The sequence below is a fragment of the Perognathus longimembris genome, chromosome 10 (genome assembly GCF_023159225.1).
Source record: "Perognathus longimembris pacificus isolate PPM17 chromosome 10, ASM2315922v1, whole genome shotgun sequence".
Classification (NCBI taxonomy): Eukaryota; Metazoa; Chordata; class Mammalia; order Rodentia; family Heteromyidae; genus Perognathus; species Perognathus longimembris.
In genome coordinates, this window is record NC_063170.1 from 8,160,091 (window position 1) to 8,177,076 (window position 16,986).

At 46.9% G+C, this 16,986-nt stretch overlaps 1 protein-coding gene across 2 annotated transcripts in view; it reads left to right on the top strand.

The window, feature by feature from the left end:
• Window positions 1–13,631, top strand: part of Wdr59 (WD repeat domain 59) — a 66,073-nt gene extending 52,442 nt beyond the window's left edge. For both annotated transcript variants that reach the window (XM_048355122.1, XM_048355123.1), the window contains 6 exons: window positions 3,285–3,397; window positions 4,638–4,788; window positions 4,889–4,961; window positions 5,755–5,881; window positions 6,024–6,166; window positions 12,908–13,631. In XM_048355122.1, coding sequence (XP_048211079.1) covers window positions 3,285–3,397; window positions 4,638–4,788; window positions 4,889–4,961; window positions 5,755–5,881; window positions 6,024–6,166; window positions 12,908–13,143 — 843 coding nt within the window. In that variant the 3' untranslated portion in view covers window positions 13,144–13,631. The remainder of the gene's footprint in view (window positions 1–3,284; window positions 3,398–4,637; window positions 4,789–4,888; window positions 4,962–5,754; window positions 5,882–6,023; window positions 6,167–12,907) is intronic.
• Window positions 13,632–16,986: the final 3,355 nt, after the last annotated feature.

Consider the following 16,986-nt stretch of genomic DNA (forward strand, 5'->3'; position numbering starts at 1 on the left):
GTCACAGTTCCACTTGCAAGTTTTTGTTTTGTTTTGTTTTTTTGGTAGTTTAGTGAAAATAAGTCTCACAGATATTCCTGCCCACTTTGTTTTTGAATCCCAATCTTCAGATCTCAGCCACCTGAACAGCTTGGGCTATGACCCTCCAGTGCTCTTCTGTTTCTTTCTTTTTTTAGTCTTCAGTATTTTTCTTGCAGAGCTGGTTCCAAAAGGCAGGCCATGAGTGAAGTGGAAAGAGTCTTTTTTTTTTTTTTTTGCCAGTCCTGGGGCTTGAACTCAGGGCCAGAGCACTGTCCCTGGCCTCTTTGCTCAAGACTAGCACTCTGCCACTTGAGCCACAACGCCACTTCTGGCCATTTTCTATATATGTGGTATCGAGGAACCAAACCCAGGGCTTCATGTAGACCAGGCAGACACTCTTGCCACTAGGCCATATTCTCAGCCCCGGGAAGACTCTTGTCTCTAGACCGACCCATCTTAATTCTGGGCTCCTGTACATTTTCGTTGTGTGATCCCAGGCAGGCTGCCTAATCTTTCTAATCTTGCAGCTCCTTGACTGTAAAATGAGTCTAATGAGGTTCCTAAAACCTCATTACTAGATCTGGTAGATGGAAAATGCCCACTGTGAGGTACAGTTCCCTCTGCTATTCTTTTAGTTATTATTTGTGATATGATACCATTGAAAAAGACAGATAAATAACATCAGTGACAATAAATACTTGAAGGTTTTTTGTTTTGTTTTTTGTGCCCCTGTTGAAGATGGTATGTTTACTGCTTTGTAATAGCTGAAGGAATTAATGTAAAGTGAGGAAATAGCCAGGCTAAGTTGTTAGCCAGGGTGGAAAATCTGTTCTTTGCTACAAAGTCACTGACCTTTTTTATTTTGGCCAGTCCTGGGGCTTGAACCCAAGGCCTGGGCACTGTCCCTGAGTTTCTTTCACCACTTAAGCCACAGTGCCACTTCTGGCGTTTTCTGTGTATATGGTACTGAGAAATCAAACCCAGGGCTTTATGGATGCTAGGCAAGCACTCTACCACCAAGCCACATTCCCAGCCCAGTCACTGACTTCTTTTAGCAACCAGCCAGATGGATCCTTGACTGTAGAAGAGAATGAACCTCACATTTACCTTTTAGACAATTCCTGTGTGTAATATTGGTGCACTGACTTTGCATGTCTTATGTTTTTCTTTTTGTCAGCATTTTGTTTGTTTCTTCCTTTTAAATTATATATATATTTTTATTTTTTATTTATTTTTTTTTGGCCAGTCCTGGGGCTTGGACTCAGGGCCTGAGCACTGTCCCTGGCTTCTTTTTGCTCAAGGCTAGCACTCTGCCACTTGAGTCACAGTGCCACTTCTGGCCATTTTCTGTATATGTGGTGCTGGGGAATCGAACCCAGGGCTTCATGTATATGAAGCAGGCACTCTTGCCACTAGGCCATATCCCCAGCCCCCTATAAATTTTTTTGTTGTTGTTGGCCATAGGGCTTGAGGTCAGGGCCTGTCATGTCCTTGAGTTCTTTTGCTCAAGGCTACCACTCTACCACTTTGATCTCAGCCCTCCCCTCCTTCTCTCTCTCTCTCTCTCTCTCTCTCTCTCTCTCTCTCTCTCTCTCTCTTTCAGCTGGAACTCAGGGTCTGAGCACTGTCCCTGGCTTCTTTTTGCTCAAGGCTAGCATTCTACCACTTGAGCCATACCACCACTTCTGGCTTTTCCTGTTTATGTGGAGCTGAGGAGTCGAACCCAAGGCTTCATGCAAGCTAGCCAGGCACTCTCCTGCTAGGCCACATCCCTAGCCCCTCTGCCTCTTGAATGACTAGGATTACAGACATGAGACACCATCACCCGGCTGAATTATAAACTTCTTATCCAAAGTTATGCCTTAGTCCTTTTGTGCTTCTCATAGTCTAGAGGAATCTTTGCTAGTTAATGGGCATATAATGATGTGTTGCCACAAATGAAAGATTTTTCCCCCAAAAGTACTATTCAGTTTTTAAAAGTATCAAGGCATTGGGGACTTTGCTATGACAAGGTGTATATAAAGTATGGCTTGGATTTATTAGACCCTTAAGGGACATTGCCTTTGGGTGGTGATTCCAAGACCCAGAAGATTTGAAGTTTGGGGGTGTTTCTCAGGTCTACTGTGAACAAAAAGAAAGTCAAGTCTATCTAGTCTTGGCCTATTCTACTACAGCTTCAGAGATTATATTAAAATGTCCATAATGAGAAAAATGAGGGAGGCGGTAACAAGTCTGACAAGAAATGTACTCAATGCCTTACATATGTAACTGTAACCCCTCTGTACATCACCTTGACAATAAAATTAAGTTAAAAATAAACAAATAAAATGTCCATAAGGAAGGCAACAGAGATTTTCATTATGTGGATAAAGAACAGATTTTACATGGGAAGCAGGAGGTTTCTTTGCTCCCTGCTGACTCAGCTCACCAAAGAAGGACCAAAGAAAATCACATATTGGTGTTTAAATAGTCAAACCCCTTGAAATCACTGTGCTGTGTCATTTATTTTTCCGAAGTTTGCCTAATGAAAGTTTCTTTCCTTTTCTCCTTCCTCCCCTCTCTCTTCCTCTCTCTCTATTTTTTTTTTGAGACAGGCTCTTGTAGGGCTAGCCCTGACCTCCTAATCCTCCCGCCTCACCTCTCAAGTACTGCTGGGATTTACAGGCCTTTGCAACGGTGCCTGGCTTTGTTACTGTTGTTATCATTATCAGTATTATTAGTGGTATTGGGGTTAGAATTCAGGGCCTTACATTTGCTAGGCAGGTCCTCTACCATTTAGGCCTTGTCCCTGGGCTCTCTGCCTTATTTGTGAAAGTTTTTTAAGGCTAGTGTTTCCCAAATTATATAGTGCACACACAGCTGCTGAAGATTTTAAAATGTGAATTGTGATTCAGTAGGACTGAATGGGTCTAAAATTTTGCACTTGGGTAAGCTCCCAGCTTTTACTGCCTTTGAGTGGGCAAGTCTTTGGGCTGTAGATGGAAAAGAGTGAGATTGGAGCTGGGGATATGGCCTAGTGGCAAGAGTGCTTGCCTTGTATACATGAGACCCTGGGTTCAATTCCCCAGCACCACATATACAGAAAACGGCCAGAAGTGGCACTGTGGCTCAAGTGGCAGAGTGCTAGCCTTGAGCACAAAGAAGCCAGGGACAGTGCTCAGGCCCTGAGTCCAAGCCCCAGGACTGGCCAAAAAAAAAAAGAGTGAGATTCCTCTGTGATCCTCCCTAGTTTGAGTTTGACTCTCTCTCTTTGATCTGTCCAGGTTTGGTCACTGGCGACAGTAGCCACAGATCTTTGCCTTGGTCCCAAGTCTGACCCAGATTTGGAAACACCCTGGGCTCGACATCCATTTGGACGACAGCTGCTGGAGTCTCTGTAGGTTTTGTGAGCTAAAGTGAGAAAAATGAGTGATGTCCATTTTAGATCTGGAAACACTTTAAATGTTACTGCCTTAGAGCAAGGTGCAAAGGCCAGAGGGATGAAGGGAAAACATGTGCTATTTCCTTTTAGCACTCATATAACCCTTGTGCAGAATAAATGTCTTAGAGCTCAAGGCCTTAATTTGTCGTCTATAAGAAGAATTTGAGACCCTTAAGTCTTACATGTGCTTCAGAGAGTCAGGCTTTTATCTATTAAATCACACCAGTTTATACACGGGCCTTTGAGCTCTGGAATGGAAAGTTTCTACTTGATGTTCTGGGATTGGCCGCTCGGAACAGACAGAGAATTGTATGTTCACTTTCTTTCCATACCAGGATAATTTCACTGTCAGGCAACTCATGAAGATAACTGTAGTTGTGTTTAATTTGTTGCAGTGAAATTTGGCAGGTGGAATTATGCAAAAGGATATACCACCAAGTAAGAGCACTTGAATCTCCATCACACTGAGTGTCAGAGTCTGGGCAGGAAATGCCACTTCCTTTAGGTTGATGTTTGCTTTCCTTACTGGGTGAGGCCAGTCCTGGGAAACCTGACTGTACTCCTGTTACCTTATCCTTAACATAGGAGTTACAGTGCTTGTTTCGCCCACTTCACATAGGGCCTCAATAGCACAGTCAGTGTGAAACAGTTACAAAATCAATCATAGACACTGAGTTTTAGGAAGGTGTCAGTATTATTGCATCTCAAAGAAATAACACCAATCCCTAAATCACATTCTAGCCTAATGTTATTAAAAGATTAAAGGAGAAACAGAGTCCTTGTCCTTCTTATGTAAATAGCTCACACTTGTAATCCTGCAGGCATGGCCTGTCTACCCTCCCCTAGCATTAGATCAGATGAGAGACATAGGTGGGAACTGCCCTGGGAGCTGGAGACTGAGATTATGCACCCCTTCTCTCGGATGACAATGGGTTAGTCTGCCTGGTTCCTGGAGAAGCTATATTCCCATGGGAGCCCGAGCACGGATGCCAACCATGGTGATTTGTAATAGTCGGATACCTTTTTATTCCAAAACAAATGTTAGCAAATTTAGCATAGACCAGAGCCCGAGTTACAGAACATCTAGGTCCTGGTGGAGTTTGGGACCGAATGCGGAGTCCTCCTCTGTAACGTCGTGCTTGGCCTTCCCCAGCCTTCCTCTCGACTTGCTTTCTTCCCTCCCGTCTGTTTGCAGGTTGGCTCACTATTGCCGACTCCGGGATGTTCAGACCTTGGCTATGCTCTGCAGTGTGTTTGAAGCCCAGTCTCGGCCTCAGGGGATACCAAACCCCTTTGGGCCTTTTCCTAACCGTTCTTCTAACCTCATGGTTTCCCACAGTCGATATGTAAGTTTGCCGGTTTTCTGGTTTGCGTCTAGTTTTTCCTTAATGTAAACTGATATGTGGAATGAGGTTCTGATACCAGTGTGTTCCTCCTTCCATGTAGCCCAGCTTTACCTCCTCGGGGTCCTGCTCCAGTATGTCAGACCCAGGGCTCAGCACCGGTGGCTGGAACATAGGTGGGTGTGCTGTGCTCACACTGCCCATGTGTAACCTTCAGTCGGTGCTGACTCTCCATGGCTATCTTTATTTCTCACTTTTCTCTCAACTTAGTGTGATGGGGGTATCTATCAGCAAGGCCTGGCTTGACATGTTGAAAGGGCTCCTTTGTGGAAGGTCTTTGTGATTTGTTGGGTTTATCCTTAAATTCTCTGTCTCTGTCTGACAGTCTGTCTCTGTTGTCTGTCTCTGACTTTCTGTCTGTCTGTCTCATTCTCTCTCTCTCTCTCTCTCTCTCTCTCTCTCTCTCTCATGCTGGGCATAGAACCCTGTGCCTTGTGCATGCTAGGCAAGCATTGTACCATTGAGCTATTGGCTCATCCCTGTCTTTATTCCTGTACATGCCTCTTTCTGTTATCATTTGCCACTTCCTATCATTCACCTCTTCCCAATGTTATTTTTAGTGTAGAGAAATAAAGCTGGGCCTGACTCCAGGGGGCTTTAAAGGTGTTTTATGAGTAATCTTCATTTCCTGGGTTTAAATTTGTCTTTCAAAAATGATCTTAATTTCCCTTTTTTTGGCCAGTCCTGGGGCTTGGGCCTGAGCACTGTCCCTGGCTTCTTTTTGCTCAAGGCTAGCACTCTGCCACTTGAGCCACAGCACTACTTCCGGCTTTTTCTATATATGTGATGCTCAGGAATTGAACCCAGGGCTTCATGTATGTGGGGCCAGCACTTTACCACTAGGCCATATTCCTAGCCCCTTTCCATGCCTTTGATGGCTTTCTTCTCTCCTTATTTGCTTTCCTTCAGTGGGAAGAGAGACAGATCATGTTTCTTCACCTTGGGGGGAGTCCTCCCCAGAAGAACTCCGCTTTGGGAGTCTCACCTACAGTGATCCTCGTGAGCGGGAACGGGATCAGCATGATAAAAATAAAAGGTAACAACTTTCCCAGGCAAGAGGTACAATTCCAGCGCCTGAGTCTCCAAAATCAGGACTCTTGTTTTCAGAAAGATAGAGTAGGTTTCATTGGATACAGAACTTGTTTTGTCTTAAAGGAAATCTTTTGACTTTTACGCAGGCTTCTGGATCCCGCCAATACCCAGCAGTTTGATGACTTTAAGAAATGCTATGGAGAAATCCTCTACCGTTGGGGTCTGAGAGAGAAACGAGCAGAAGTGTTGAAGTTTGTGTCCTGTCCCCCTGATCCTCACAAAGGCATCGGTGAATATGAATTCCTCTTTCCCCATCACTCTCTGAAAGGCCCTGTCATTTAATTTGTCTACCACCGCAGAGATGGAATGAAGTTTTAGTGCCCCTTCTGCCACATAGCAGGCTTGACTTTCTACTGTAGAAGTGCTGCAGTATGAGGTACTCCATTCCGAGTGTCTGTTTTGTACATAGTAGCCAGAAAGGATTAGATTGGAAGTAGGGGTCAGGCGTGGAGAGCAGGGAGGGGGAATTTTAGCAGATGTGCTTCGCTGTGTTGAGAAGGCCTCCCCAACGAGCTGAGGGCGGAAGTATAGGAGGAACCATCTGGGCATCCTGGTGAGAAGAGCTCCTTCCTGCTGGGGGTGGGGGGGTGGGCAGCCCTGCTGCTGCTCAGTTGACATTTGAACAAGTGAAGCGCAGCCAGTGTGGCCAAGCACAGGAGCTAGAAGAGTGGTGTGGAATTAGAGTGCATTATCAGGTGCAGATGGGAGAGAGGGCTTATATATTGATGTTTCAGAGACAAAGTAGGGTAACTATGCTTGTTAATAATTTAGTCAATATTTCAGAATAACTAATAGAGAAGATTTTTAGTGTCCCCAGCATAAAGAAATGATCTGAGTCATAGACATTTCAGTTCCATGAAGGGGTTATTACACCTTGTATATGTGTATTGAGATTATACATAGGTGTATACAACTAGTATGTGCTAATTAAAATATGTTAGTACTTTTGTTGTTGTTCTTGGTCATGGGGCCTGGGCACTGTCTGTGAACTTTTTTGCTAGTGCTTTACCTCTTTGAGCCACAGCTCTACTTCTGGTTTTCTGGTGGTTGGAGATAAAAGGTTCATGGACTTTCTTACCCAGGCTGTCTTTGAACTGCAATCCTCAGATCTCAGCCTCCTGAGTAGCTAGTATTAAGGGTGTGAGCCACCATCTGGTTTATTAGTACATTTTTAAATAACAAAAAGAAAATAATTGTTAAAAGTAGCTTGTAGGAGCCAGGTACCAGGGGCTCATGCCTATAATTCTAGCTACTCAGGAGGCTGAGACCTGAGGATCCCTAATTGAAGCCAGCCCAGGCAGGAAAGTCCATGAGATTCTTATCTCCAATTAACCACCAAAAAGCCAAATGTGGTGCTGTGGCTCAAGTGATAGAGCACTAGCCTTGAAAACAAAAAACTCAAGGATAGCACCCAGGCCCTAAATTCAAACCCCAGAACAAAAATAAATAATGGACAGATTGTAGGATAATTTGACCATAGCAGACAGAGACTTGTAAGTTGTAACAGTAAAGAATTTTAACTGTATTCTAAGTCTAGTGATAGACTTCAGAGGGCACTAAGAAATAAGGATCATGCTCTGGTTTATTCATTTTTGCCAGTCCTGAGGCTTGAACTCAGGGCCTGAGCACTGTCCCTGGCTTCTTTTTGCTCAAGGCTAGCACTCTACCACTTGAGCCACAGCACCACTTCCAGCTTTTTCTGTATGTGTGGTGCTAAGGAATCGAACCCAGGGCTTCATGCATGCTAGGCAAGCACTCTACTGCTCAGCCACATTCCCAGCCTCTGATAAATATATATATATATATATATACATATATACATATACATACATATATATATATTTTTTTTTTTTTGGCCAGTCCTGGGGCTTGGACTCAGGGCCTGAGCACTGTCCCTGGCTTCTTTTTGCTCAAGGCTAGCACTTTACCACTTGAGCCACAGCGCCACTTCTGGCCATTTTCTGTATATGTGGTGCTGGGGAATCGAACCCAGGGCCTCATGTATATGAGGCAGGCACTCTTGCCACTAGGCCATATCCCCAGCCCACTCTGGTTTATATTTTAAGGCAGAATGTGAGGGCAGGATTGGAGGAGTGGGAAAGTGAGGAAATGGATAGGCTTACCACACACATCTAGAGTTGTATAAAATGTGTGGGTGGTACAGAGAGGGCTTCCTCCACCCATTGAATGTGGCTGTCATTCCCTTTTTTTTTTTGCCAGTCCTGGGGCTTGGACTCAAGGGCCTGAGCACTGTCCCTGGTTTCCTTTTCTCAAGGCTAGCACTCTACCACTTGAGCCACAGCGCCACTCCTGGCCATTTCTATATATGTGAGGAATTGAACCCAGGGCTTCATGTATGTGAGGCGGGCACCCTTGCCTCTAGGCCATATTCCCAGCCCTGTCATTCCCATTTTAGGGCTTGATCCTAGCTCCCTTCAGACTTGGGGCAATCCTACCTGACTCCTGTCATTAACCACAGGGGCTGTCTCCATCAGTGGAGCCTTCCTGGCTACCCATCTCCTTGCCAGAAGCAAGATCGCACATCTTCCCAGCCTCCCCCACAACCCCACAGCTCCTAGTCTTTGATGGAGGTTTGAGAACATGTGTGATACCCTGTGGGCTTTCAGTAGAAGTGATAGTTTTCACTCCTGGGCTCAAAGGGAAACCTAAAAAAGCAATGTTGAGGCTTTTCTGACAAAGCTAAATGCTTTCCTATTACACAAGCCTCATAAACATCTGGTTTATCTCAATTCCAAAAAACTATCTGAACATACAGAGTCTTGGACCATTTCCCTTGCCTTTACAGAACAAATAAAGTTAGAGGAGCATATTGTGATTTAAACTTACACTCTGGTGTCAATTTCCCCCTCTCTACCAGTTTATGTGGCCAAGCGGCATTACAGAAATGAATTCAGCCTTCCTTTTAAAGGGATTTGTAGATAGTTGCTTCCAGTGACCAAGAATATAAGGGGAAGTCTATCCAGATGGATTGGGAACTTCTCACTAACTGGAAGAAAAGAGGACAAGCTGGGTGGCTCACGCTGATAATCCTAGATACTCAGGTGGCTGAGATCTGAGGATCACCATTTCTAGCCTGGGCAGGAAAGTCCATGAGACCTTATCTCCAATATGCCACTCAGAAAAAGCCAAAAGTGGAGCTGTGGCCCAGTGGGAAGAGTGCTAGCCTTGAGCAAAAGAAGCTCAGTGCCCAGGGCCTGAGTTCAAGCCCCAGGACTAGCCAAAAAAGGAAGAAAGAAAAGAAAGGAGGAAAGTAGCAGAGTCCTGGCCCAGGGTCCCAGCCTCCCTTTGACCCTTACCTGCTAGTCAGGGGAGCACTCACTTTGCCCAGCCAATTGAGATGCTGTGCAGTCTGTATTCCACTTGGACGGTGGCCACCCTGGCTTTGTAGAACATTCCTGGGCTTTCCTGGGGAGCCCTAGGTGAAGTTCCTTAGACTCAATGTTCTGATTAAATAAGGAAGGAATTTGAGCCTGATGCTGTTGGCTCACGCCTACAATCCTAGCCCTTGAGGAGGCTGAGAGCAGCAGGCGTTCTAATGACATTTAAGTGACATATCCGTGTCCACAGAGTATAGGGGTTTGAGCTCTGAGAGAAAGGGGCTTGAAAGGAAAGTTCAGCACCAAGTTAGCAAAACAAGACAGTTAAAAATGAGCCTGACCAGTTCCTGAGAAAGGCAGTCACCTCAGCTGGGGATGGCACTTCCTCAAGTGCATCCCACCACGGCCGTCCCCAGAGGTGTCACCAAAGATAAATGGCAGGTGTGCTTGCTCTTGCTGAGGAAAGAATTCAGGGGTGGACACACAGAGGGCTTTTAACAGGACAAGATTTATTGAAGCAGAAGCAAAAGTACACTCCCGGAGGAGCTTGAGGGTGGGCAGCTTAACCAAGCCGCCAGGAACCAATGCAGAAGCAAAAGCCTGGGGTCGGATGAGGACAGTGATGCCGCCAGCCAGCCAGCCCCGGGCACTCGGGCCTTAGGCACTTTCACGGGAATGGTTCAGTGATTCTGCTGAGGATCTGCACATGGTTTGGGAAGTTTCCATAAAATGGGAGGGCATTTCCAAGAACCAGGGGAAGGGGAGTGGCTTCCCTAATAAAGTGTTGTCAGAGCCAAGGCGGCAGTTTGGGAGAGGTCCATGCCTAAGACCCCAGGCAGAAGGGATGTCGATGAGCCATGGCTCACGCTTAGGGTAGGGAGAGCCCCTGTGGGTGTCTGTTGCCAGGGAGCGTTGACCACCGTACTAGGAAGTCGCCTCAACCATGATATTCCAGGACAATGGTGGGGCAGGATGTTCCTGAATATAGCACTGCACCTGCTCTCTGGCTCCTTTGTGTTATTATTGTCTGTTTCTCCCTACTATCTCTATCTCAATAGGGCTCATTCAGGGGGGCAGTTTTTCCAGATGATTCCATGCAGAGAGGAGAGACAAAGATGTCGAGTATATTTGTAAAAAGGGGAACATAAAGTCGATCCATGTTTTTCAGGTTGGTCAAAGGGCAAAATGAAGGCAAAAAGGAATAGAGGTATGGATTAGAAATAAGACAGAGGCCTGAAAGGCCAAGTATGCGGGGAGTATTGGGGCGAATTATGGAGACACCTCCTTTCTGAGGGGCTGGTAAGCTCATTTGCTAATTTCCTTTCAAGCTCCCTCATGTCAGAGCTCTTTCTCTTTTGAGATCAAAGCCAAACCATTGAATAACCACTTTTAAGAATTGGAGTAGAGGGCTGGGAATGTGGTTTAGTGGTAGAGTGCTTGCCTAGCATGCATGAAATCCTAGGTTCGATTCCTCAGTACCACATCAACAGAAAAGTCAGAAGTGGCGCTGTGACTCAAGCAGTAGAGTGCTAGCCTTGAGCAAAAAGAAGCCAGGGACAGTGCTCAGGCCCTGAGTCCAAGCCCCAGGACTGGCAAAAAAAAAAAAAAAAAAAAAAGGATTGGAGTAGAGGAAAGATGGAGACCTACAAGTAGAAGTCTTTAGTGAACAAAGTTGTGGGGCGGATGTCTGGAAGTCAGTGGATAGCAGCCGAGAAGAGCGGGGAGACTGGTGCTGTCACCTGTCACTCAGCCCCAGAGGATAGGGATGGTCTAGGGAAGCGATGGCGTCGGGGACCTACCTTTGCTGCCCCTGTCAATAGGGGACTGAAGGAAGAGAGGGAAGGAGCAGGTGGTGAGAGGAGGATTCAGAGAAGAGAAGGTGGAGTGCACGTGGGAAGGTTGCTGCTTAGATGACCCCAGAGCAGCGGGGCGGGGGCAGGGCAGCACAGGCTGGCTCAGATGCCTAGGCACTTTAGGGAATGAAGCGGATCGTGGTGGGGTGGGCTTCATGGTTTCTTTCAGGGTGCTGTCCTGGCTCAGCGCTGTCCTGGCTCTGCGGGGAGTGTGTGCCAGTGTGGACCAGCCTCCACTCGGTCCGCGGACAGGAAGGAGGGCTGGCTGGAGAGGTGGGCCAGTCCGCTCTCACCTGCGGTGTTCCAGAGTCATTCCAGCTCTCAGTACATCAGAGCAGGCTGCCAGCTTGTGGAGGCGCAGACGCCCCTGGCGCCTGGGTACTGGCGGCTCCTCCAGCGCTAGGACTCCCACAGGCCTCGGAGACCTGCGGGGAACTGGCGGGTCCTCCAGCGCTAGGACCCCCGCAGGCCTCCAAGACCTGTGGAGACCTGCGGGGGGCTGGGGGATCCTCCAGGGCTAGGACCCACACAGGCTTCTGAGAGCCAGCGGCTGCCCCAGTCCCGGCCCTGGCCCCTGCCCCTGCCCCTACCCCTGGCCCCTGCCCCAGTCCCGGCCCCTGCCACAGTCCAGGCCCCTGCCCCTGCCCCTGGCCCCTGCCCCTGCCCCTGCCCCTGCCCCTGCAACGACAGCACCTTCCATTGAAAGCAATTCTTTTTATTTTTGGTCCAAGATTGAACTTGAACTTGGTATCGGATGCTGTTGTTAATTGGCCAACGGTGCTACCTGAGTGCCTCCTACCCCCAGTCCTTCTAATTCTTTCTGTTTTATTTTTTTTTTCTTTTTTTTCTTTTTCTTTTTTTTTTTTGGCCAGTCCTGGGCCTTGGACTCAGGGCTTGAGCACTGTCCCTGGCTTCTTCCCGCTCAAGGCCAGCACTCTGCCACTTGAGCCACAGCGCCGCTTCTGGCCGTTTTCTGTATATGTGGTGCTGGGGAATCGAACCTAGGGCCTCGTGTATCCGAGGCAGGCACTCTTGCCACTAGGCTATATCCCCAGCCCCCAATATATTTTCTTCTGTTTTTTTTTTTTTATGTTATCTTTATTTATTTATTTATTTATTTGGTCAGTCCTGGGGCTTGGACTCAGGGCCTGAGCACTGTCCCTGGCTTCTCTTTGCTCAAGGCTAGCACTCTGCCACTTGAGCCACAGCGCCACTTCTGGCCGTTTTCTGTATATGTGGTGCTGAGGAATCGAACCCAGGGCTTCATGTATACGAGGCAAGCACTTTACCACTAGGCCATGTTCCCAGCCCCTAATTCTCTCTGTTTTAAAATTGTATTTTTTTATTTTTTGCAATGCGAGGCTGGGCCCCAGCGCCTGGTGCAGGCCAGGCAGGTGCTCTGCCGCAGAGCTGCATTCCCACCCGGGTATAGTTCTGTTCGTGGGCTTCTGGAGACAGCAGTTGTGCCATTTTTTTTTTTTAAAGAGAAAAAGACACAAGGAAAGGAAAGCAGAAAAAAAAGGGGGGGGCGGGGAGTAGGGAGGGAAGGAAAAGAAATTGGGAAGCATTGGTCTACTAGAGTCAGACCGAATCCTGAGGGGCTACAGCTTTCCTGCCCTCCACTCCCAGCCCCAGCCAGGAGCAGGACTTGAACTCAGTGTCTGACAGGGTTGCTCGGAGGCTGCCACTGACGCCGAGCCCTGCCGCCAGCCCTGGGAGGGGCTTAGCTGACAGCCCCGGTTCCCCGCTCTCAGTCGCGCCTTCCCTCCTCGTCCGCAGAGTTCGGCGTGTACTGCAGCCACTGCCGGAGCGAGGTGCGCGGGACGCAGTGCGCCATCTGCAAGGGCCTCACCTTCCAGTGCGCCATCTGCCACGTGGCCGTGCGCGGCTCCTCCAACTTCTGCCTGACCTGCGGCCACGGCGGCCACACCAGCCACATGATGGAGTGGTTTCGGACCCAGGAGGTGTGTCCCACCGGATGCGGCTGCCACTGCTTGCTGGAAAGCACCTTCTAAGCTCATCGACGGAGGCCTCCGGACCCAGGTTACCCCGGCAAGAGGGGAGCGGGCACCCCAGTGGACCGATGCTTCCTGAGCCCCTGCCTTCTCTTGTGGGGAGAAGATGGACTGGAAGGGGGAGAGAGCAGCTGCATGGAGCCAGGGCTCGTGCACTTGTCAGCTGAGGAGTCACAGCGCAAGTTTTCATGAGGAGAAGCCCTTGCCCTCAGAGTCAGTGTTCACCCTCAAAACATTAGCTTCAGACCACAAGCGAGCGCTCCAGACGCCAATACGGAGGCCAAGTCAACCGCTAAAGGCCTCTCCCGAGCCACGCTTAGAAGTTGATAACCATACAGAGTTGCTGGACACCAGGCGCAGGTGGCTACCTCCTGTAATCCTCGCCGCTCAGGAGGCTGATGGGAGGATCACAGCTTGAAGCCAGTGCTGGCGGAAAAGTCCCCGGGAGACTCATTTCCAATTAACCACTCAACAAAACAAAAAGAAAGCGGTGCTGCGGCTCAAGTGGTGAGCACTCGCCTTGAGCAGTCGCCCAAGTCCAAGCCCACAACCAGCCTCCCCCCCCCCAAAAAAAAAAAGTTGCTGGACAGTGGCCTTCTAAGACGTGATACTGAAAGTGTAAATATGTACTATACGTATGGGTTCTTAATATGTATATTTTCAAATTTCCAGTTGCTTTCCCTTGGCTAATAAAATTAATAACTGTTAAAAAAACAAAAACCAGAAAGTTGACTATCTTGGTGAATCATTTTCCATGCTACTTCTGATTTTAAGTTAGCTGATTTGGATGGGATCAAAATCTGCTCTCCTTTTTAAAGGAAATGCTTGTTGACTTCGATCATCTGACAGGAGAAAATAGAACTTGACATTTAAGGTTCTTTCCAGCCCAGAGAGTCTCATAATTAGTCCTTCTAGCAAAGGAAGTTGAGATTGCAACTCAGTGTTGGTACGAAGATCCCCCTCTGCTGTGTGTCAGCTACATGGGCTCCGGTGAACCCCTCATTCCTTCTTGGGCTCCCTTGTAAACCGTGTCTGAGTCGTTCCATTTGCCAGTGGAGACAGCTCATGCACACACCACTTCTTCACAGTGAATTTTCCGTGCTTCACACTTTGAATGTGCCAAGGAAGAGAAATCTATTTTTAAAAATTCTGTTGAAATTGCTATTTCAACAGAATTTTTAAATTCCAAATTGATTAACTTGAGTATAAATAATGATGTGTCCCATAGTGGGAGAGGGTTGTGTGTCACTGTGTTCTAAACTACAGGCTAGCACCCCATTCATAAATTGTGAAATCAGTATCGTGATTAAGAACGAAAAGGAAATAGCACAGAAGATAAATGATCAGTGTGCTCAGTCCTGTGTACAAAAAATACAGTTAAAGGAAATGTTTTGTACTGTGGCATTTGTTTACAAGCTTGTATGCAAATTTGTACATGTGTTTGCTCCATCCCAATGCAAATTCATTTTTTACTGAAGGTTGGGAGCTAAAACATTCTCAAAGCACCACTTCGGATGATGCGTGTATCTTGTCCTCGGTGTAACTGATTGACTGAGAGACATCACATAAGAAAAAGGCTCAGATCCTGCAGCAATCCTGGAGGCTGAACTCTGAGCTCTGACCCCAGGTGAGGTGCGGGTATCCTAAGGCATGAACGGCCTCGTGTGCTGGGGTGAGAGTGAGTGACCAGGCCGTCAGGGTCACTCTGCTCTTCCTGTGTTGGGTTACAGTGACAGTAATGGTAGGCCTAGAATAGGTTGACCAAAGATCTCTTGTGTTGCTGAGTGAGTTCACACCAGTTGCAGAAAATGTTCTTCCTGTTCCTCACTGCTTGAGCTAATGTAAAAATGTGTTATTCTGTCCCCATCGCGAATGAGATGTTAACTGAGGGTGGTGGCTTCCTAGCCACTCAAGAGGCTGAGATGGGATCCAGCTTAAACAAAAAGTTTGTGAGACTCTCATCTCAACAGATAAAAAGCTAGGTGGTGGTAGTGCCAGCCTGTCACTCCAGACATGTGGGAAGTGTCAGTAGGGGGATTGTGGTCTGGGCAAAAAAGTGAGGCCCTGTTAGAAAAAAATAGCAAAAACAAGGAGAATGATGGAGGGACTCTGACCCAGGTCTAGGTATGTTGTACGCATGAACAGGGTTGTTGAAACCCCTTTGCCCAACTATTTGAAGATAATATAAATAATTTTGTTGGTGGTGGTGATTGTGGGGCTTGAACTCGGCCTAGGCACTACTCCTGAGCTCTTTTGCTCAAGGATAGCACTTTGCCACTTTGAGCCACAGCTCCACTTTCAGCTTTTGAGTGGTTCATGGGAGACTTTCTTACCAGGCTGGCTTCAAACTACAATCCTCAGATCTCAGCCTCCTGAGTAGCTAGAATTATAGGCGTGAGCCACCAGCACCTGGCATAAATACTTAAAAGAAAAAAAAAGAGAGAGGGAGAGAGAAAGAAAGTAAAAATGGTGGAAGCAAGACTCCAGTGGTAGAGCAACTGCTTAGCAAGCATGAAGACCCGAGTTCAAACCCCATTACATTCCCCCTCCCCCCAAAAAAACTCTGTGTTGGCTCCTCATTTGGGGAATAAAACAAAAACTTTTATAGTGGAGGTGAAACAATTCCAAGTGTAAAGCATTACATAATGTCTCTTTTCAATATGTGAAGTACTTTTGGATTTTCAAGTTACCAGACAAAAGTAAAAACATTTTTAAAAAAAATCACATTTGGAAACATTTTCATCTGGATGCTGGCCAAAGTCAATATTCTGTCTGCCTCAGAATGGATAATGAGAAGCACCTAAGTCTTGTTTTATTTTGAGACAGTCTTACCACAGATCCAGGCTGCCTTTGAATTTAAGATGCTCCTGCCTCAACCTTCCAAGTGCTGGGAGTACAGGTGTGTAATACAATCAATTATGCTTATTTTTAAAGTTTTATTTAACATCCACTAAGCCTATATTATTTGTGCATTTCACATTGACCAAGTACTGACAACAAAAAAAATTTTTTAGGGCTGTGAATATGGCTTAGCAGTAGAGTGCTTGCCTCACATACATGAAGCCCTGGATTCAACTCCTCAGCACCACATATATACAAAAGGCCAGAAGTGGCGCTGTGGCTCAAGTGGTAGAGTGCTAGCCTTGAGCAAAAAGAAGCTCAGGCCTTGATTTCAAGCTCCAGAACTGGCAAAATAAATAAAATAAAATTTAAAGTCACAAGAAATTTCAGGGCTGGGAATGTGGCCTAGTGGCAAGAGTGCTTGCCTCGTATACATGAGGCCCTGGGTTCGATTCCTCAGCACCACATATACAGAAAATGGCCAGAAGTGGCACTGTGGCTCAAGTGGCAGAGTGCTAGCCTTGAGCAAAAAAGAAGCCAGGGACAGTGCTCAGGCCCTGAGTTCATGGCCTAGTACTGGCCAAAAAAAAAAAAAAAAAAAAAAGAAACTTCAAGAACAATTTAAAATCCTGTGCACACCATGATACAGCACAGCTGATGGAAGTCCTGCGTTATTATCCGTTTTAAGTTACTGTGTCAGGGCTGAGGATATGGCTTAGTGGCAAGAGTGCTTGCCTCATATACATGAAGCCCTGGGTTCAATTCCCCAGCACCACGTATACAGAAATGGCCAGAAGTGGCGCTGTGGCTCAAGTGGCAGAGTGCTAGCCTAGAACAAACAAACAAACAAAAAGTTACTGTGTCATCTGAATGCTTTCTAGCCCTTGATCTTGTAAATATACACCTCTCCAGAAGCAAATGGTATCCAGAAAGCAAGGTAAAAGTGAATGTGCTCAAATGAGGTGATAAAGGGAAACTTAAAAATTTGTATGTATTCTTCAT